The 22,355-nt window shown below is 39.5% G+C and overlaps 1 protein-coding gene across 3 annotated transcripts; it reads left to right on the forward strand.

The window, feature by feature from the left end:
* Positions 1 to 329: 329 nt before the first annotated feature.
* Positions 330 to 21,625, forward strand: LOC110064615 (polycomb protein SCMH1-like). 3 transcript variants are annotated; one of them, XM_020771684.2, is made up of 17 exons: positions 330 to 869; positions 1,834 to 2,062; positions 3,206 to 3,261; positions 4,670 to 4,762; positions 11,733 to 11,787; positions 12,430 to 12,696; positions 12,955 to 13,026; positions 13,851 to 13,895; positions 14,760 to 14,839; positions 15,668 to 15,902; positions 16,391 to 16,479; positions 16,578 to 16,809; positions 17,072 to 17,102; positions 17,767 to 18,365; positions 19,500 to 19,646; positions 20,108 to 20,229; positions 20,831 to 21,625. In XM_020771684.2, the coding sequence occupies exons 1-17, from the start codon at positions 798 to 800 to the stop codon at positions 20,957 to 20,959; spliced, it is 2,553 nt and encodes an 850-aa protein (XP_020627343.2). In that variant the 5' UTR covers positions 330 to 797; the 3' UTR covers positions 20,960 to 21,625. The 3 variants fall into 3 exon arrangements, with proteins under 3 accessions (XP_020627343.2, XP_089139475.1, XP_020627344.2); XM_089283349.1 differs by having other exon boundaries at positions 11,733 to 11,778; XM_020771685.2 differs by lacking the exons at positions 20,108 to 20,229; positions 20,831 to 21,625 and adding an exon at positions 20,008 to 20,075.
* The last annotated feature ends 730 nt before the right edge of the window (positions 21,626 to 22,355 follow it).

The raw sequence follows: 22,355 nt of genomic DNA on the forward strand, positions 1-22,355 counted from the left end.
CGCGTTTTCTGTCTCAAAGAAACCGAGCGAAAATTCCACTACCATTGTGTCGAAATTCTTAAACGAAATCTTTATCTTGCACTTATCTTATCTTCGCCGTTCGCCGCCATCTTGGAACCTAGTGTTGAGCAAAGATATCTCACCCGGGGAGGGGCTCGTCCATGCTGAGGTGAACCATCGTTTCACCGGAATAAAGCAGTCATAACTCAAAAGACATAACTTTTTTATCAAGAAAATAGAATAATTATACAAGTTGAAACTTTAATTCTCATGTGAAACTTTATTTGAAAAAATCCTTCGGTTAGTCCTCACGGCACCTTACCCTACCCTCCAAAGTGACTTTTCTCGAGAGCAGACGGTATGGAGATTCCGCATCTCCGCGTCGAAGAGCGTGCTAGATTGGTCTTTACTCATTTAAACTCGTATTTCACGCCAAAAACGTGTTTCCTTTCCGTACCTAGATTCATTTAATGTAAGGAAACTGTGTTATACGTTGTTTGAAAGTCATGACCGGTTAAACTCGGAAATTTCGGAAGAAATTTCCCGCCAAATGGAACGCCATTTTGTTTCCGTGCATCGTACACAAGCGACATTGATGTGGACGCTGATCAATTCATGAAGTCAAGTAGTGCAGAATTTTGATGACCACTAGTGATAGATAAGAGCGGGAATAGCTGTTTTGACGTCGATTTGTGATAAACTGTGTCCTTAAGTCCTGTTTTAGTGACATATCCTGCATCTGGGAAGACCTTTCGTACAGCGGCCATATTGGATTAGGAGATTCAGCACGCTGCGCCATGTCCGCGACAGGCGAAGCAGAAACCGCGTCTGAAAAGCCGAGTGGCGAAAACTTCAATGATGAAATGAAGGTGAGCAAATTTAGATTAGATTTCAGCTAAAAGTGCGGTTGTTTTCGGATCACACATACCAAGATTAAAACACCAAACTCTTTTTGAAGATTCAGGACCACTCTTGGTGACTGTAGAAGTTTATTGAAAGGACGCACGCCGTGGAAAGTTGTATAGTATAAAGCTACTGTTTTGCACTTTAAAAATAATGGCAAAGAGTAAGTCTCGAATCTGCTGATATTCGTTTAAATCGGGTTGTTTGCATGTTCTTGCCATGCGACTATCTGCAACCGTATTATAGGCGATGTGACTCGTTGATTAGCCTCAATGACGCTCAGTGAAAGACTAGTAAGCTTATGTGTTATGGTTCAATTTTACCCTTGGTGCAATTTGTTATTGTCCATTTTTCCGGTGTATAGTAATACAGTTGGACTACTAAAGTGAACTCGGCTATTTCGAATTCCTCGTTATTTCGAATTAAAAACCATTTCCCCTGGAACTTGCCTTCAATCACTTACTATTGGCTATTTCGAATTCCCTCTATTTCGAACTATTTTTCGTTTCCCCCGATGGAAACAGGGTTCAACTGTGTAAGATAATGAATTTGAAATAAAGGAACATATTGAATTGTAATAATGGTAAAATTTGAACCACAACATGAATATGCATGAATTCTTATGCATTTCATCAATTCCAGCGGTGCCCATCTCCCTTCCCCTGGTCAATAGCCAGGCATTTGCTTGGAAAACAACGTCATTGTTTTTTTTTTTTTTACAATAACAATAAGGTATCAATTATAATTCATGTGTCTGTCTGTCTGTCTGTCTGTCTATTGACAATGAAAATTACCCAATTAGTGCGCAAAAATATTGTATATTGCTTGTCATATTTACGTGGCTCCAGTGTAGAGGGATGTAATTTAGTACCCCTCTGAGCCGTTGTTATCTCATGTTCTGGTACTAATCATATGAATATAATGTTCCAGGATTATGCAAAAAGCACTATGAATGAGTTATTGGGAATGTTTGGTTATGAGGAAGCAATCACGCGAGAAGCTGTTGAAGAATTGCAGATTCGACTACTTCCAGAAGAAGACGATGAAAACATCCAACCCACCAGTGAAACACTTGATAAGCCAATGGAGACAGACAAAGATGAACCTGTTGCTGTCAGCCTCAATGCTGGGGAAGCTCCAGTCGTGGTGCCAATTGCAGGTAAATACTAGTGGTGTTTTTACATGCATGTATGTTTGTAATCAAAGGCAATATGATGTATGTGGAAAGCATTGAATGCATGAAAGAGATTGGCTGTTAGATGAAGAAAGTAGTATTCAATAGGCCCTTTGCAGCTGGGGCCATGTGACAAAATTTTTTGCTAAAAATTTTTTATATCGTAGGCTATACATGTAGTTTAAAGAGTGCCAGAAATGGAAAGAGTATATTGAAAATAGTAAAAAGGCCAAGTTTGAGGCCCCTGACATTAAAGAGTAAGTTTATATGTCAGTTTGAATTTGTGGAGGATATCTATAGAAAATGTTGCTGGAGAGCAAGGTCTTGCTCTTCAACAACTTTTTTTGCATACAAATCTTCTTAATTTTTTAAAAATTCAAACCATCATAAAACGTCATTCTTTATTGCCAGGAGCCTCAAACTTGGCCATTTTGATATTTTTGACATACCTTTTCTCTTTCTGACATTCTTTAAGTTACAGCCCATAATTTTCTGAAAATTAGGTCACGTCATGGCCTGCATGTAGCTGCAAAGGGCCTATTGTGAATAAGGGTATTGGAGTTTCTAAAGTTTTCTCACTTTTCTCCGACAAAGTGCTAATGCTCAAAACATCAGTTCAACTAACTTGCTACGGCAGTTAACTTACCGTTATCAACTTCAAGTTGATATACAGGTATGCATTTTATTATGCTTTTCTGATTCCCATCCCTTGCAAGTCAAATGGTGAAGATTTGAGCCAAAAATTTAATATTACTATTGCAGTCTATAATCATGTCTCTTACTGGTTGATGTTGTTTTTTTTCGTTTTTTTTTTTTTTTTTTCTATTTCCAACCTATAAAGGACATCACATGAACATGGATAAGGCTGCTCTTTAATCTGAATTGGAATTAAGTTTACGTTGGCTCAATCACATTGTATAACAATGATACTTTCAGCTTTGGGTGACTAGATCACCAGATCCTGACATTGTAATTCCACATTTATACCCTTAATTGATAGTGTGAAATAAAAATAAATTTGAAATAAATGTGTGAAATAAATTTGTCTTCTGAGGCTAAAGGACTGTGTACTCTGAAATTTGTACAAGAAATTAATTCTTAGTTTGTGTCTGTCATTGTTGTTGAAAGGTGAAGAAAATGATGCTAATCCAAGTGTGTTATCAGTGCCAGTTTCAAACAATGGTGTAAGTAAAAAGAGATTTTTTTATTTTGCATTTTAGTAGACTGAGGGCAGTTACCCTTGACATGATATTGATCATTGCATGACAGCTGAAAAAACCCCAGGGTACAGTACATGTTTTTTAGGCTAATGTTGTGATTTTCGATTCCAGCACAAAGATCCACACGAAAAATATTGAGCCTCATTTCTAACTTTGTTATGAACCACTTTGGGGTATTTTTTTTTGGGGGGGGGGGGGGAGCATGTGTTATTGTAGAATTCTCAAGACATATAAGGTATTTGTCTTTAAAGACAGAAATTACTCATGATTAATGTTCAATTTGATTAAACTACACATGTGAAACCAAATGGAACACAACATTACCAAGAGAAGGTGATATACACTGTACAGTACATGTAAGAGGCTCTCTATTAGGAGCGTGAATAAATATTTTCTATAACCCCAGGGCTCGAAATCGCGACTCACTGGTCGCCAATGCGACCAAAAATTGAGTACTGGCGACTAAATTTTCAGAACTGGTCGCCAGCTGGCGACTCACGTTTTGTCCGATAAGTAAAGCAAACCATGACACAACTTTTGTTTTTAAATCTTTATATTAGGAAATCAATCGGATATGGTAGCTAGTATACAACTCACCTTTCCATCCCCAGTAAAATAATGTCTGAATATTACAAGATAATCAAAAAAATTGAACGTATTTCGACACGTCGATACTGCGTTCATGGCATGCCATATTGTTTCAGCGGCTTCTTCCGAAACTGGGATAGCAGGTGCACTTCAACACCATGTACTTTTCATTTGCCGCGAAAATGGTGGCAGATACCAATCAGCTGAAGGAATTACGTGAGTTTTTACGAGCGGGGAATGAAGATTCAGCCAAAAGGTTAATCCAAACTTTGAATCCTTCCTCAGTTGTTGAATAAAATACACATATACGCAAGGACCCGTGTTTGTCTCACAATGAAAACCACGGACTTAGAACGTTTTATGCTTCGCTTCATTTAAAATGACTATGGAGACAACCATCACCTTCGGACCAGAGACATATCACTTGAGAACAATGGTAGCTTTATAACTAATTGTTACTCGTGTTGTTTCTAATTGTTTTCGCTCTTCAATTGTGACTTTTCTTACACGCAAAGTAACATATAAAATCGTGTTCTTGTGTGAGTTATATATAAAATAAGTTGGCGACCAAAAATTTACGAACTGGCGACCAAAATTTTTCCGTTACTCGCCAGCTGGCTCCCGAAAGAAAAAGTTAATTTCGAGCCCTGAACCCTGAATATTAATACACTCTTTCAAGACTTGGTAACAATCATTCTTTAAAATATTCTTCAGCAGGTGGCAGATTTAAGTTTCAGCTTTAGTTATTGTATTGTTTACAAGACTAAATCTGCTTACACTTCAGGTTATTCCAGTATCCACCACTGCACAGCCCTTATCAGTGGTCTCTGCTAGTCCAAGTGGTACCAGTTCTGGGGTTAAACCCGGGACTGCTTTGGTAAGCTTTTGTGTTGTGTATTCACAAGTTCAAAAAACATAAATACTTGTTGACATAGCCTGATGAAAATGCTACTTGAACATTTTATGCATTTAGTTGGGTCTTTTCACACCTGCTTGAATGTTTAGACCAGGCTGTGTGAACAGAAACTGCCAGTTTTCTTTTGTTCCACATAAGGTAACTAGCTATCAAGTGGTAACAGAGAGTATTGTTTTATGATAACTGTACAACTGTAACACAGAGAATGTACCAGTACAATGCAAATTATGCAGTTTGGGTCAGAGATAGAGGGTAGTAACTGTATAAAAGTTAAGGAAGCAAGGAAAGATTAGTATTAAGCACCATCCTCTTATCTTAACTCGTTACATGGCCTAAGCCGTTCATTTTGAAAATTGCTTCTTTCGGGATGACTGTAGAATTTTTCTTTACGTGTTCAAGAGAGTGTTATAAGTAGAGTGAAATATGCTTGGATGTGGTGCTACAGGGGAAAAGTAATTAAAATTATTATTTTCTGTAAGTTGCGGTTCATTGTTAAACCACATCTCTTTTTAGGGCTACCATAAATTTATGTGGGTTGCAAACATTCTTTTGAATATCATCCTGCTTGGTGTTTTGTGGTTGTAATGTTGCATACACTGTGCAGTAGGTCATTTTGTTGGTATTGCACGGCATAGATATCTTGGTATCAACAAATTAGAACCCCACTGAAGCCAGATGGCTTTCATAGCACCTGTTCTAAGGGCTTATTACTGTGACAGTTATATTGTAAAACATGTGTTAGATCATTGTACTGCATGACAAACCATCTATGGTGTAGGAGCAAGCTACACGGTCTATCTATACAAAATTATCTATACAATCTATACAAAATTAATGGCACAACATTGTTGTGCCAATAAAAATTACAGGTGGATATTCTTTAAACTAACAATTTTTATGATTGAAAATGCTAAATGCTTGTAGAAGCAATGTATGCAATACTGATGTGTAATATATAATGCAATTGCTGTGGCTTGACAATTCAAATAAGCATTTCTGTCTGTTTAGGAAGTTGAGTGTTGTGTGTCATTTACTGCCAGAACATTCAGTTGCTCTGAGCGTTTTGTTTCTCATAGCTTCTTTTCAAAATGTTGTACTATCTAAATATTACAGGCCATCACTTCTACTTGCTCTTCAACTTGCCATTATGGTCCTGAGAGCAGAGGTTTCTTGCAATAAAGAATGTTGTCCCTTTCATAGGAGAAAAACAAACCGTGGCACCAGAAAAATTAGGTTTTAACATCTTACTTCAGAATTAAATGTATTTGTTTTAAGAAATGTAAGCTCACCATGTGGCAGAGCTTCTCCAAAATACAAAAACTAACCAAGAAGTAATTTGATCATTTTGGATAAACCTAATCACACTTCAAATTGAGCTACTAATTTTGATATTTCTTTCATGTAATGGTTAAATATTTGGTGTCCATTTTATTTCTAAAGTGACGTTCAATTTGGACAATCAGCACTTCGCAAAACCCCTTCATTGAATGTAAATACAAAAATTTTAACAGCAAACACCAAAACATGATTGTATAAATCTGTGTAGCTTACTTGTACATCAATATGCCATGTATGGTTTGTTTTGCTCTGCCATGATACCATGATTGCATGTGTGTGATCATGATATTTGAAAGTTGGCAATTTTCTTGGTTACAGCTGTACATAAATTTGTTCAAATTAAGTCCAAATCTGCTCTTGGCTTTTGGTAATTGCTAATTGAGCTGCAACCCCTCCCTTTTGTCAATTGTGAACAAATCAATTGCAGCTGCAACCAATAACTGAAACCTCTGTTCTCCTCTCGCTAGGCTCCACATTTCCTTGCTGAGCCTCCCAACGTCAAAGGCGTGTATTGCGTTGTGGCCAGTCTACCAGTGGTTAACAGCTCTGGCAAGACAAATATGACCTTTAAATTCTGGAATTGTATCATGTGTTCCGAGTACTTTGTCCAGAAACCGGAAGTTGTATTTCGTATTGAGCATCCTCATTTGTTTGGGAGCCATCCGGACTGGCTCTATCAGGCAGCTGTCTGTCAAAAATGCCACCAGAGTTTGAAGGAATCCAAACAAGGTACATCAACAAGTTGTGCTCCTAAGGAGGCTACGCCAGTCTCTCATGTCAAAGCAGCTGGCGGCAATCAGCTGGAAGGTGCATCGTTAACTGCACAGCTTGTTATAACAAACAGCTCAGCCAAAGCACCTGATACCAGTGTTGAAAGTAACAGTGTTGTTGTTAGTTCTGTTGCTGGAGCAGCACCACTGCAGTCAACAACAACTGGTGACGACAAAGATTGCGAGAAGGAATCAGAGGTTTTGTTTGATTGTTATGTCTGCTCAAAGCAGGTGTGTAAAAATGACCGGCAGGGGAAGCTCAGGAGGAGTAAGTTTCCTACACTGTTCAGTAATTTACCTGAGAGCGTTGGCATTACAAAAGTTTGTTATACCTGTTGTGAAAGACTGACACGGCAGCGTGATAGGTTTGTGAGTGCTGGTATCCCTGAGGAGGACAGGGATTATGCTGCGCATATTAAGATATGGACAGGCCAAGATATTACCAGCAAGTTGTGCTCACCTTCCCACAAAAACATTGAAAGTTCAACTTGTTTTGTGTGCGACAAATGCATCCCTTGGCATGTACAAGAAGAGGTCAAGACCCTGAACAGGTCAAAGTTTCCATCTCTCTTTTCCATTGTTCCAGATCACATAGTTAAGCTGTTAATCTGTGATGCTTGCAACAGAAAAATGCTGAAAGTGAAAGGTAGATTTGACGACAACAACACTTTGGAGGAGGAAAGAGATTACTGGGTTTACATCAATAGCTGGCGAGACCAGAAAGGCTTAGAGAAACATATGTATAGCAATTAGCACATCAAGTTTATCAAGGTTATTTATAGTGTGACAGTTTAAAATGGCCAACTCAAAGCCCAGTCATAATAGAAATACAAGTAGAAATTTATCTAGAGTATAAAATGTTCCAGAAAAACTACCATTTTTTTAACATTGATTAATTGTTTATCTTGAGTACAGTGTTCAGTGTCATGTGTCCAATTTTTTTATGCCCAGGCGGGACATCTGGCTTACTTGGCTGATAATGGACTATATTGTACTATGTAGCTTTTAACGTTTGATCACATTCGTTTCTTCGGACATAATGTTTATTGAAGCTGTGACACATTCCAGCACTTCTAAATGGCTTGCTCCAGACTACATGTTTAGGGTATTGTAATTTAATTTTTTTCCCTAGAGCATGCCCTTAATTGCAGAAGGTTATAGTCAACTGATTTTTTTTGCTTCAAACTAGAATATCTTGAGGCTTTCACCAAATCCTGGGGGGAACACTGAATCATCCATGTTGCAGAAAAAAATGTAATTTGAAGAACCTGAATTGAACTACATTCTTCTTAATAACTGACATTACTTTATAAAGATATTACTCTGTAATTAAGGTGAAAATAATTTGTTAAAACGTTTTTTGTCGTAACTTTTCTGGTAATAGAATAATTCATTCATTCAATCAATTATGGTGATGTTTCCAGTACAGTTGAACCTTCTGTAGATGCACACCCTTGGCAGGGTTCACATTTACCTTGAAAGTCCTTGAATTTGAAAATTAAAATTCTAGACCTTGAAAATCCTTGAAAAGTATATTGGGTCTGTGAGAAACCTGAAAATATGATGGAAAGGAACAAGCTACTGAAGAGCATGACCAATAAAATTATCCACTCAGTGGAAGAACTAAAAAAGACTTGGACTTGAACAAATCTGCCAGGTATCCCTTAAACATGAGCATCTAGTGTCAGAATGGTATTTTTTGGTGCATGGATGGAGTTTAAAAAATTGAAATTGTGTCCTTGCATGTTCTTGAAAATTCCTTGAACTTTTAGTCCAAAAGAGTAAGAACCCTGCCTTGGGACCTGAAATAGTGCCTATTTGAAGCAGTAGTACTCCTACTAAGGTTGACAATGTAGTGTTTGTAAGTTGTTAGAACCATGACTAAATGTCTGCTTATTGGAGGTGCCCACTAGTGGAGGGTTAACTCTGGTTATATGTTACAGTCCAAGTTTGGTTAAATAGCCATCTGAATGATGCTTAGAATCTTTTCTGTAGTGTTCCTATAGTCAGTTAATTTTGAACGGGGAATAACTTAGGGTCAGTTTCCTCCACTCTCAGTTCTGGTTGCATTGCTCTTCCTGAAACAGTGGCTGGTATTTGAGGCTAGTAATAGTTATTTCGAGTGTACATACACTGCCCTTTTGAAGAAAGCCTGATCTCAAGAATGGAGCTTTTCATACAAAAGAAAAACAAGTCTTGTTCAGAACCAAATTCTCCCAAATAGTAAGGAGAATATATGTAAATCTTGAGACTAAAAGTTTTAGTTACAGCGTAAAATCATTTTGTGTTCAATTCAGTGATTCTTAAAACAGCCAAAACTGGCATCAAGGGACCCTGTGACTGTGACAACTGGTGATGTGATCACTTTTCAGACCAGAAGATATTTTCAGTAATCACCTGATAGAAAGAAAAATGTCTTCCAAAGCATGACTGATTCAAATATGCCAGTGACAGACACAATAAATGTTTTCCTCTCAGAAGTCCAAAAGAAAAAAAAAACTTGAGCTTCCTAATCATTGACATTTTGAGTTAAGCATGTTCACTTTCCATGATTTTTACTGTTACCTTTTTACACCCAATCCTCCAAATTCAAACCAAACACAACTAAAAGGCTAACAAAATCACAAAAGAAAGTGCAGGAAAGGCTAAAAGTTAAAATAAAAGCCTGACATTGTTTCAAATTTTGCCTTGTGCACAGTCCCAAAGAAAACATTAAAATATGTGTCTCAAAGGATAAGGGAAAGCCAGTTTCCATGTTCAAATGGAGTTGCTGTTTGTTTGGCTGCAATCTCTTGAGATTACAACCAGAAATCAGTATCTGCTTATATCAAATTTCCTTTTTATTGATGAACTTCTGGGGTCAATGGGTTAGCAACTAGAGACACTGTCCATCCAGGCTTTTAGCGAGAATTTGAAAAGTGGCCATCCAAAGTGTGCTATATAGGGCCTGCTCAAATGAGCAATTTATAAGGCAACATATGAAAAGTAATAATTTTCCATAGAAGATGGCTGTACATACCTGGATGCCCATCTGGCTAAAAGCTTATGTCCATCTGATTGTTTCAAGATATTATTCGTTTTGATTATATTCGGTCTTTTGAGAATTGCATTGGCAACGGATTCTTACCAAATACATGTGGCTAGATAATGCATGAACTTTTTTCTAAATTTCAGGATGCTCATTCAAAGTAGAGTAGAGTTTAGAGAGCATAGCTCAAATGAAAATTTATTTGTCTAAAAGTTATGGTTGTACATTCAAAATAAATTATTAGCCCAAGGAATCTGCGAGTCTCTGCTGATTTTACATCTGACTATTTTATACAGCCAACCCTCTCTAATATATACACTGAAGAGTTGGAACAATGTGTCCCTAACAAGGCAGGAAAAAAGTTTGAAATCCACTGGCTCAGCAACAGTAAGTGGGCCAGTACATTTCACTTTTCACTTGCCTGTGCTGGTCTGATTGGAACAAAACATCCAATATGGTGGCCAATATGACAATCAGAGGATGAAGGAAAACAAAGAATGCTTGGATTTTGAATTAGTCCATGCTTTCAACTCAATGTTTTGTTCACCTTCCACCCTCTTACCTCTGGGCAATCAGATCTGGTTTTTTTTCCAGTCTTGCCTAATAGAGAGATGTCCATCTCAGAGAGATGGTGGTAAAGAGTGGTTTCATTGTAACTGTAAAATTACTAGCTGTAATTATAATGGCCTAGATAAATTTTAAGTACTAGCTACTTTTGTATTCTTCAGCGAGACTCTACAACATCATTTAGTACTTGAGCTTTGTTTGGAAAATGTTTTTAAGAATATGTATGTAACCCATTACACTTTGAGACTTTTTTCTGTAGTCAAGGACCATCTCTTCTCAATTTTCTTGTTCAATGTATTTTTAGTATGCCTAGCATTGCATTTTAGTGTGCCTTGCATGTTGCATTTGCAAGATCTTTGCCCTATTCTTCCTTTAGTTACGCTTGTTAATTTTGCAGTTCCAGAGAACATCCATAACCACCTCAAGAAAGGTTAACGGAAATTCCAAGGAGGAAGGGTGGAGGGGGGGGGGGGGGGGGTTCACAAGCTAAAATTTTTAAAGGAAAGTATGAAACTAAACTGGAATTTTCAGGGAGTGGGAGGGGTATGGTTATTTTCTGAAACAATACATTGTCATTTGAAACTTGTAGCTCTTTCAAGGTAGCACAAGGGTGAACGTGCAGCTTCTTTTAGTCTTCTTGAGAACTGAATTATCCAGTAATATTTTTAACTCTTCCATCAAAACTTTCAAGGAATGAGAAAACATCACTACCTTGTTTACAACCTCCAGCCTTTGTGTGCAAGTTGCTGATAGAGTATGAGCAATTGCTTTTATGTGGTCATTGAAGTCTAAATTATAAAAGAGCACAGTGTATTAATTGTTCTTTAAAGAGGATTTGGTGAAATTTGTGGTTGCAAACTATGAAGAGGATTTGGGGTAATTCATGGTTGCAGAACTTTGCAAATTTACAAAGCAATAATAATTCTATATTCTGCCACTTACATCCTGGCAGAGAATTAAATTGGCCTCTTACGGGAATCAGGGTTAGATATTTTTCTGAATAAAAATAAATTCTCAATTTAAAAATGATTGAGGTGCCACTCATTTTCTGATACTCAGTTGTTTCAGTTCATTCCACAAATTAACTTTTTTTTTAAATTGAAATATCAGAAGTGAATACTGTTCAGCTTAGCGGTTAGAGATTACCCTGCAGGTCTCACTGTAGAAGTGATGTGTGTCATCACTTCAGAGTGTGTTTCGCCTCATTTTTATTGACGATATTTTTCAGGATGGAAGCATAACAAATGAAGTGCATGGAGAAGAGGAAGATGACAGTAAGTTAGGTATGTTAAATAAATTGTGTAAAACTGTTTTTATGGGCACCATGGAGGTTCCGGAAAGTCTCCACATCAATTATTTATTAAGCCAGTTGAGAACAACACAAGCAATGCAAAGAAATGATCATTGCAGTTCTGTTTGCAATTGAAGTAATTGCTTCAAAGAAGTGTGAAAATAACACCCAGTATGTACACTGGATTCTTGATCAAGCCTAAGGCAGTGTCATTGTGTTGAGTTCTTTGGCAAGACACTTTGCTCTCACTTTGCCCCTCTTTACCCAAGACTGCTAGTGAACCAATAGGACATTCTAGGGAAACTATGCAATCGACTAGTATACCACCCAGGGGGAGTAGAATACTCCTTTTGGCCTGAGAGTACAGAGATAAGAGGCAAGTGCCAGCATAGACTGCAAGCAGCTGCTGCAGCATGAAGGAGAAGTTGTGAGAGAGACAAGCCAGTGGGAGAAGCGAGCTGGCGAGGGGTTGGCCAGGTGCCTTGCCTCTCTCACTGGCTTGTCTCTTGTGGCTTCGCTGCTCATGCCGTAGTGCCTATGAGAGCCAGCTTGCAGGCTAAGAGCTGGTACTGATGAACCACTTGGTTTCCCAAACAGAGCATAACCTCACTTAATGAGTTTTGTTTGTAAATAGGCCAGTCTGTAGCCGGTGTGTGTGTCACATACACATCTCCGCCCAGTAAAACCCCCGTGCAGAAGGTAGGCCTATGCAAATGGTGCAAGAAGTCCGGAGTGTTGCAGAACTTCTCTTCCAGTGATGGGGAAAAGGAAATCTCTTGCAAGGGGCTTTGCTCTGCCTTGTGCTTTGAACAGGCCATCAAAAACATCAGGGAAAGCCAACTTCACATTCATGAGACACAGCAGGTGCTTCAATCTCGACCATTACCACCCAAACCAGTGGGTGAGTGTCAATTACAAAACAATGTAACAATTAAAATTTGGTAAATTTTGTAATTTCCTGACAAATGTTTCTACCCTTCTCCAAATTTGACAAAAATTGAGCTTATTCTTTCTGTCTCTGTCTGTTTGTCTCTCTGTCTGTCTGCTAGTTGGTTTGTCTCTCTCACTGTGTCTATCTGTCCGTCCGTCCGTCTGTCTGTCTGTTTGAGACTATTAAGACAAAGCAAAACGCTTTATGGTATTTTATGTTGTCTTTCAGTTTCCAAGAAGCCAGTACCATCTGCTCCAATAACACGTTCATCAACAAGAGGAAGTACAGCATCAGGCAAAGGTAACTATGATTCACCACCAGAGGAGATTGGCCTTGCGGTATTGACCAAGCAAATGCTCTGTCAACAGGGCAATCTTTGTTTACAATATTTGCCTCATTAGCATAAGCGCTACAGTTTCTGATGGAGCTGTGAAAACGTTAGTTCTGAATATGGAAATGGCATAGCACGATTAACTGTCCTAAGGAATTTGAGCCCAATGTATTGAATACGTTTTGTGTGACACTGGTTTAAAAACTCAAAATTGTACAAAGAATCTATGAACTTATTACCACCTAGAAATTTTGCAGTTTTTGAAAGCCAATCTCTCCTTGAATGTTACACCCAAAGTGCCAAAAATTTCATTAATTACTAAGTTTCACAATCTCTTTAAATGATTGTAGTCAATTTGTGTATGGCATGCAGGGCTGTCATCAAGGGCCGTAACCTGTAACACCTGTTACCACTGAGTATACTTGATTTTCCCTTCATGCTATGGATGAAATTGCCTGTTGTTGATAGAATTCACCCACAAAGTAACAAGTTTGCTACGGGTGTGGAGAACAAGGTTACAGGTGACTCAAAACTTAAAGACAGCCCTGGCATGATGCCTTCTATGCGCAAAGTCGTATGTCAGTGAGGAAAAATGTAAACAATGATGTCAGTAAAGATTTGCCTACACGAGGCGAGGTCTCGGTTTGAGATTTTCCCTGTAAAGAACTCACTCTTGAACAATAAGTAGGTAGTTATTAATGAGTTTAAGTACTAAATTTCTAAGTGTAATTTGCACCGAGTAATGTTTTCCATATACATGGAGTCAAATAATAAAAAAACTGTTCCTTTTCAGCTAAGGATGATGCAGTCACACCCTCAAAGATCCCACCAGTGCTAGGTAACTTACAAATTACAGACTAACCTCTAATTTCTCCTTACAAATACATGTATCTTGTCAAGCAGCCAGGTGTTGTGAGTAAAGAACATAATCTAGAAGAAGATTTTGGCCTGCTGAGTTCCTTGATTCTCCAAAGTCACATTGAAATTAAAAGAAAGTTGTGGTGATCAACTAGTGAATTCACTTTGGACTTAAAAACAAATTTGTGAAGTTGCTTTTAGGTGCACATTTTGCACAATAGAGTAGAACTGTAATTAAGAGCATTCACCATTTGTCATCATGAAAAACAAGAATTTTCGATTTTAGTCTCAAATGGTATAGCAGCAATGCTGGGACTGTCTTATGTGGACTGGTTTTTTTTTCGTGCACATCTTTGATATCTTGCTCGGCTTTCAATGCCTCAGAAATTCATGTAACATGTTTATGAGAAAAGAGAAACTTTAAGGTTTTCATTATGAAAAGATCTAAATTCCAAACTGTGGGGTATTGAAATGTGCAAGCACAAACGCAAGTACCCTTTGCAGTTATGTTGCAATGCAGGTTGATTATTTGGCTACGCCACTGAACTAAATTTCACGATGATGAATGTAGCCTGCACTGCAGGCGTAAATGGGTATGGGGTAGGGGAGGTTAGAAATGCCCACTCTCCCCCACCCCCCACCCCCCGTCTTCCCCGTTTTATGCTTGGTATGCAGGCTATGATGAGTGCGGACAGAGGCGAGTTGCGAGAATTATTACTATGATTTGATTTTATTGTTAACCACTTGAATAATAATTAACAACCACCGGTTCAAGTGCAGAAAAGTGTTTTTTAGGTTTATTCGTCACATGATTAACTTGCTACGTCACTTGTCTGGTTATCAGTTCCTCGAGGTCTTTTTTCTTGGGAAGAGTACCTGGTAAAAACGAATTCAGTAGCAGCTCCCTGGACGTACTTCAGACAGGTTAGCCAACAGGGATTTTATATTCTTACTACGGTATTGCAGTAGAGTTTGTATGGCATTAAAAAAAATGCTCCCACTTAAGGCACTGCGACCCATTGTGTATTTACAGGTGCCTGTTCGATTATTGTTTGGATTATAAGATGTCAATCTGTTTTCTACGCCTTTTTAATACTTTTCAGTAACTCAAGAACTCTGAAGGTTGTAACTCAACTAACAGCTACTTCTTATACTTAGCTAACCTCTCAGAAAACAAACGTAACTTCAACCAGAAGCATATCACCTAGTCTAGGTGATATGCTTCTGCTTCAACAGATTTAAAAGGTTGTCTTTAGAAAGAAACAATAAACACCTTGGGTTATCAATTTTCTCTCAGGCCTCAGTGATGTCGTGTTCACTTGGGATCAACCGTTTGTAGATGGTTGGGTTTTTTCGTGTCCTGTTGGGGAAAACCATCTTCGGTTGGTTTGGTTGATCAACTATTTCAACGCGCCTCAAACCAGGCTGAAACGGTTGATAAAGTATCTGTGTGATTATGTCGCTTGATTGTATTTTACGTAAGGGCTATTCCCAGGAGTCACCACGTTTCAACCGGTAACGGTTGGAAAAGTGTTCTATTGAGAAACGACAACCTTATCAAGCCAAACCTGTTGCAGTTGAAACGGTTCATCCCAATAAAAAACGACCAATGGTCTGGTGTGGTACAGCAGGTGCGCAAATGGGATGGAGGTAATGGAAGTGGATGGCACCCTCCATTTTCCTCCTCTGTCATAAGTTCATTAGATTTTTTGTTAAACTGACTCATTTGCATTCCAATACTCTTCAACACAGTCCTCAACCCCTCCGTACAATGGCTTTCAAAGCAACATGAAATTAGAGGTAGCTGATCCGAGGATAGTGGACACCATGTGTGTGGCGACCGTGGTCGGCATACTGGGACCAAGGATAAGGTGTCGGTTTGATGGTACGGACAGTGCTAATGACGTCTGGCATTTGGTGGACTCCAAAGAAATCCACCCTGTGGGGTGGTGTGAGGGGAATGGAGGGCGATTGCAACCTCCTGTAGGTATGGCCTCTGATAAGTGTAGTTCTGATTTTCAACTCTGTAGATTAAATTCTAGTAGTTGATTATTTCAAAGAGAACTATTTAGCGGCATTTTCGTGTGGTACTGTTTACTCTGCTGTATGGGGAGATGTTGTGTCTTTGAACGAAACCCGTGTAAGTGATCGTTTTTCAATTGAACGTTGCCGAGCAGTATTTTCACGTGCTTGTAACCGTTTAAATCAGTCCTGTGGATGAAACCCTGGTGTGTGGCCATTTAACTGAAAGCTATTGAGCAGCACTTTCGAGTGATACTGTTTGTTATGCTGTACAAGGTGGTTCTAACTTTTTAGTCTGTGAACAAAACCCTAGTGTGTGACCGTTCAATTGAAAGCTATTGAGCAGTGTTTTTTCGTCTGATACTGTTTATAATGCTGTCCAGGTTTATTCTATGAAACCATTACGTCTGACCGTGTTCATTTTTCAACACGCGTTTTTTCTTAACCTTGTAGGTTTTAAACTCGATCCTGGAAAATACTCTACTTTTCTAGCAAAGACTCTTACAAGTGCAGAACTGGCTCCTGTGCGGTTGTTTAAAAGGGTTTGTTGAACTCAATCATACCGATACTTCATCAGTTGTACCAACAAGTGTTTTATTGCTCAAAACAGCAACCTTTGACCTTCCTTCTCTTTCACCAGGAGCCAACAGCACCAAAGGAAAACATGTTCAAGGTTGGCATGAAGTTAGAAGCGTTGGATCCTAAAAACCCGCTTCTGATTTGCGTAGCCACAGTGGCGGATAAAGATGGCGACAAAATTCGAGTTGATTTCGATGGATACCTTGGTTCAGACTATTGGTGCCGATACGATTCCAGAGATATCTTCCCTGTCGGGTGGTGTCATTACAGTGGGCATCCTTTGCAACCACCAGGTGAGGGGACTTTTGGAATGTTAAGAACGTTACAACACTAGTTTGTTTCTGGCCCTCTCTCTGTAACGGAACGCTACAGAGAGAGCGCCCGCCCTTTTTTTTCGATCGTCCCTACTGACCGAGAGCCTGGAAAAGGCTAGGAACGCTGCACTCTAGGGTTTGAACGTAGCGTTGCTTGACAGAGAGAGGGGCAGAACTGGTGTGTTGTCTGATTTGTTAAATGAACTATTGAATTATTTTTTGTTTCTCTTTGGTCTGAAAGGTAACACCAAAAAAGCGTTAAAACAACTGAGGTAAGTGCTCAACCAATTTGTATTTGTATAAGTGTTTGTTTTGTTGTTTTTTATTTTCTCACTTGACCGGAGCTTAAGGATTTGAATACAGCAGTGTTAAAACCAATTTACCTTCAAACCATTGACAAAAATGTGCACACTTGTTTGCGTAACATAACGCAAGTTCCAGTTAATCAAAGCCACAAGTAGCCTGCAGAACAGGCGGATTAACGGGTTAGAGCGCGAAACGCGATACACGAGCAAGAAGCACGAGTCGACAAAAAAAATTTATTCGACTCGCGCCTCGCGTTTTGCACTCTGTTCCGCTAATCCGCCAGTTCTGCAGGCTAAGCCACAGGCGAGACTTAAAACAAAGACTTCTGAGTTCTCTCAAACACACTTGAATGATTGCAACAGGTTACATACTAACTTGAACGTAGCCAGTTTCTGTTACTTTTGTAACTGCGAGAAATGACACTGTGATGTGATAACCGTGTGTATACAGCGTCGTGCAATACGCCTAACTGTCCAACGCGTCTGCGCGGTACAATGGAAAAGTGATCCTTACAGCTTTATTTACCAAAAAAAGGCGATTGCAAAAAGCTTCACATTGGGAAGAATATACAATCCTTGTCAATTTATAACCAACTTGAAGGTTTCTAATAGTAAGTGTTTGTTTTCTTAGTGGCAAAGTAAAAGAAAAAGCGGACAAACTTGAAAAACCTGTCAAACCGCCAAAACCTGCGAGACCGGAAAAACTCGAGAAACAAGACAAAAAGAAGACTCCGCTCATCCCGCCTACACAACCTGTGGTAACCAATCCTGTCCCCACCCCCGTGGTAACAACACCGTCATCCTCTCGCAGGTCGGATTCGCCGTGCTCATCCGGGACAGATCCCGACGATTCTGTAACCAATCACACTGTGCAGGTGTTTATCAACCATGCATGCGAGGCAGGCCCTCACCTGAGCTCGGCTAAGGTGGCGGGACTGCCCACCTGTTTCCGCGGCACCGTCCTAAACGTGGCTAGAGACTGCATACAGTCGGTGGTGAATGCAGCCGTGGATCCGGAAGTCGTGTTCGGGTTCTTGAAGCCCGGCAATGGCAAGACGAGGATCTCAGCCAAGAGTGGCAAAAGAACCTTATCCTGCACCTTGCAGAACATCGACCGCGTGGCTATCTTCTGGCGCGTGCTGGAGAAGTTTTCTGATAATCTCCAATGTTGCGAGAATCTTTTCTGTGGAGAGCGTATCACCGGACCGTGCTCCAAGTGCGGCAAAAGTGGTAAGATTTTTGTGAATGTCTTAAAGGAGCTACGTCACGGTTTGCCCGTCTTAAAAAGTTTACCCTGAATTTTTTAAGTTCGTCGTTTGTAATCCGCGTTAATCTTCTCCATTATTTACCATCCTTGTTCCTTTATGGTTTATTGCTCTCTGTGGTGTTTTTCTAGCTTAGTAAACTATTATTTTCAGGCTTCCTTCCGTTTAAAGGAAATTTTTTTACGTGTCCAAAAGAACTCAAAATACTGTGACTGAGCTCCTTAATTAATGTTGTACTACTTGAAACGCTCCCTGGGGCATCATGAACTCTCAGATCTGGGCAGTTCTCTTGGCAACTTACTTGCTACTGTAAATTTAGTTCGTTTTCCATCGAAATAGGATCGCACTCTCATGCAGGCTAAAATATTTAGACCCCTCTTAATTCTCGTCCTGTATCATGACCCAGAACCAAAGATATTTGTGACCGGCCTTTCTACTCAGTGAATAAGCAGCTAGTAAGTGAATAAGTGATATTGCCCGTGTTCGTAATTTTCTGAATGAGTTATCGGTATGTGAGAACGGGAAACGTTTAGCGTAAACTTTGAGCCATTTTAACTCAAGGTTTTTGTGAGGAACAGGGAATGACTCACATTTCAGGCCAACTTTTCAAACTCTTCAATAATTCATCAAGTTAAAAAAATGGAAATCATGATCGTGACGGTGTTACGATTTTATTTCTTCGTTTTTTCCTTTGTTTTAGTTTCGATTGAGAAGATATATCAAACACTCAAGACAGTGTTTGACCTAATTTCCTAACACCTCAAAGTCAGTCAAAAATACTCCGCTGTGTATTGTATTTTCAACTCTCTTTTCGGTGTTTGAAATGTGGTCAAACACGATCTTTCATGTTAGGCTTTTAGCCAGATGGGTGTCCAGGCGTCCTGTTGACGGCCACTTTCTATAGAAAATTTTCTTATTTTTCATATGCTGCCTTATAAATTGCTCATTTGAGCAGGCCCTGCAGCACATTTTGGACGGCCGCTTTTCAAATTCTGGCCAAAAGCCTGTTTCGTGTTTAATGTATTACTAGAGGATATTTCATGAAGAAGCTACGCAGTATATTACAGTGACCCAATTTTAATTTGAATGATTGATTTAGCGTCAAGGCGGAATACCGTTCTACCAGAAACAACCACGGTAGCTGCAAAGAAAAGTACGGCAGGCTCGCTGAAGAGAGGTCCATACAGAGCACATGATGAACAACAACATGTTGCCAAGCACCCGAGGATAACAATCGACGATGATGGTAAGACAAGGTTCTCTCTTCTTTTAAGAAGTGGTTTTTGAACCTGTCAAAACTTGGAGGCAGGAGAAAAGGTGAAAAGCGCGGAAAAGTCGCGCAAGGCAAAGCGGGATTGATCTGGAGTTGTAGCTGATTGGCTGAGGAAACAATACAGTTGCGCTGATTGACTGTTAGAAACGTTCAACTACGTATTTCAGTTTATACCAAGCACAGGAGACTCGAACCCAAAGAAAACATGTCAGTATTGTGACAAAAAGCGCTTTGCAGGCCTGCTGTTAAACTTGCTCATAGTGTCTTGTTTATTGTCTTGTTTATTGGTAATAAAAGTCAACAACTTGTTAACAAATTTTTGCTGCTTTTACAGATGCGAGTCAGTCCCCACAAATTTGTTCAAGTTTATTCCGTAATGTTTATTGATAATAGAAGTCAACAACGTGTTAACAAACGTTTTAATGTTCTTACAGATGCGAGTCAGTCTCCACAAGTTTGTTCGACCTCACCTCCCAAAACATGGTCCGTGGTTGAAGTTGTAAAATTCATAGAGAAATCTGAACTTGCTGAGCACGCTGACATGTTTAGAAAACACGTGAGTTAATTGCTCTCGTCTCACTCTCACTATACAGCTGAATTCTCCTTACTTGTAACCGGGCGTTTCCTAGAATGTTGCTGTGGGAATTTTAATTCATCAATCAAGATTCATCAATCAATCATCAATCAATCATCAATCAATCATGATTCATCAATCGAGAATCAAGGTCTTGATCGGTGGTAGGGGGTGAGAAGGTAGCCTTTGTTTTGAGTATTCTTGGTCTGCATATGTAGGTTATTGACCAAGCATGAAGTCAATTATGATATGGCTGGGTATTGGACAAGTTCCTTATTTTTTGCATGTCTATGGGCCCAGACGGAGTCGAGGCCAGTATCTAGCCATCTCAACTTGAAAGCTTGGTCAGTAAAGATTTATTACATGTCAAATTTAAAGCATGGTAAGAATCACGTAACTATGAATGGTCGAGCCATCATCTGATTTGGAGTTGGTCGTCAGTGCGCTAAGTCGTTAATTGGGGCGAGGCACAACATGCTGCACAAAATAGTGATGATGGAGAGGGATGCTGTTGCCTTATGTCCCACGGGGAAGAAAAAGTATTAAGGAAGTCGTTAACTCCATTCCTCTCTTCTCTTTACAGGAAATAGACGGCAAAGCCCTACTTCTTTTAACACGAGAAATGATTATGTCTTACATGGGCCTCAAACTTGGACCTGCCATAAAGCTTTTGTGCTTCGTAGAAGAATTAAAAACCAAGAAATCTTCATAGGATCTCGACCATCTCTTCGAGCTTTAACGGTGGATTATCCTGCGTTGCCGTTGGTTCCGAAGAGTGCACGAGTTTCTCCGAACATCGCCGAAAATGTACGACTTGCCAGACTGAAGTAATAATTTGTGAAATTCCTTAACTTCACTACATTCACTAGCACGTGACATTTACAGTAGACAAGTATGCTTAATACGGAAAGACAAATCGGGAGTTTCTTGAAAGTTGCTTCTGGCATGGTGTATAGATTATTTCGGTTATTTAAACTTTTTAAATTGTATACGTGGGCTTTAGATACATATTGTCATTCGATTCAGTACATCCATTTCCGTACTATTAACTTCCTTGTAAGGAATATGAAACGCGCGCACCCCTCCACATGGTTATAGAAAGCACGCGGAAGATGAACGATGTGGATTGAATGTGTTAGTGAACATGACATCAAACAATACTTCCCCTGTTTCTCGTGTAGAGTATTTTTGGTTCTCTTCTTTCAACTTCCCTGGTATTATTTCACTTAAACTTCCCTTGTGATTTCAGTTACATAACCAAACCGCTTGGAAACTCAAAGTGTTAGCACTTTCAATTTCATTTATAAATTAGTCACCATCAAAAGCAATCTAGTCACTGCTTCGTGCAGAGTATTAAATAAATCATCTTCTCAAGGTAGGAAGCGTCCTTCTTGTCATGCTTGTACCCACCCGTTCTCCAATCTCTCTTGCTTACTTTTGCCCTGTTGGACTCTATGTATTGCCTGAGAATTCTATTTCTTATTGCAGTCTCGTCACTAGAAACCCTGGTCCTTTTGATCAACACCAAGTTTTGTTAGAATAGATGCGTTAAGTTGTATTGCATCAGACCAAAAGTAATAAGCGACAGTTGTCCCTAACAAACTTATTGCTCGAGGATGAGGTTTGCATCACGCATGGTACCCGAGGGAAACGGAAAACAAAATCTGTCATTCAAGTTTTGATTTCCGTTTCCTGTGTTTCTTGGCAAGGTATATTCCAAATAGTATGCAGCTTGAACTGTGCAAATGAGAACGGCATTCGCCCCCTCCCCACCCCGTTCTGTCCTGGCCGTGTGCATGCGTGTTCCGAGCATTCTGTCACTCTCAGAATCCCCGCCGGGAATTTAGTCTATTGGTTGCGCCTAAGACCCAACGTTAAAAGCTAATCATCGATAAATGGTTTGGTACCCTGATGGTTTGTGGATTCGAGCCCTTTTCGAGATCACTGAGTTGTGCTCCTTGGCAATGCCATTTCCTCTAAAAGAACCTCTCTCCACCCACCTGTACAAATAGACATCGGTAAACGCCGGTTGCAGAGCGATTTCCGATTGAGTGCCCAAAATAATCACTCTGGCCAATCCCAAATGACGCAGAAAAACCGATAACCCA

The sequence above is a fragment of the Orbicella faveolata genome, unplaced genomic scaffold (assembly GCF_042242905.1).
Source record: "Orbicella faveolata isolate gen_17 unplaced genomic scaffold, um_ofav_v1 contig_12, whole genome shotgun sequence".
In the NCBI taxonomy this organism is placed as follows: Eukaryota; Metazoa; Cnidaria; class Anthozoa; order Scleractinia; family Merulinidae; genus Orbicella; species Orbicella faveolata.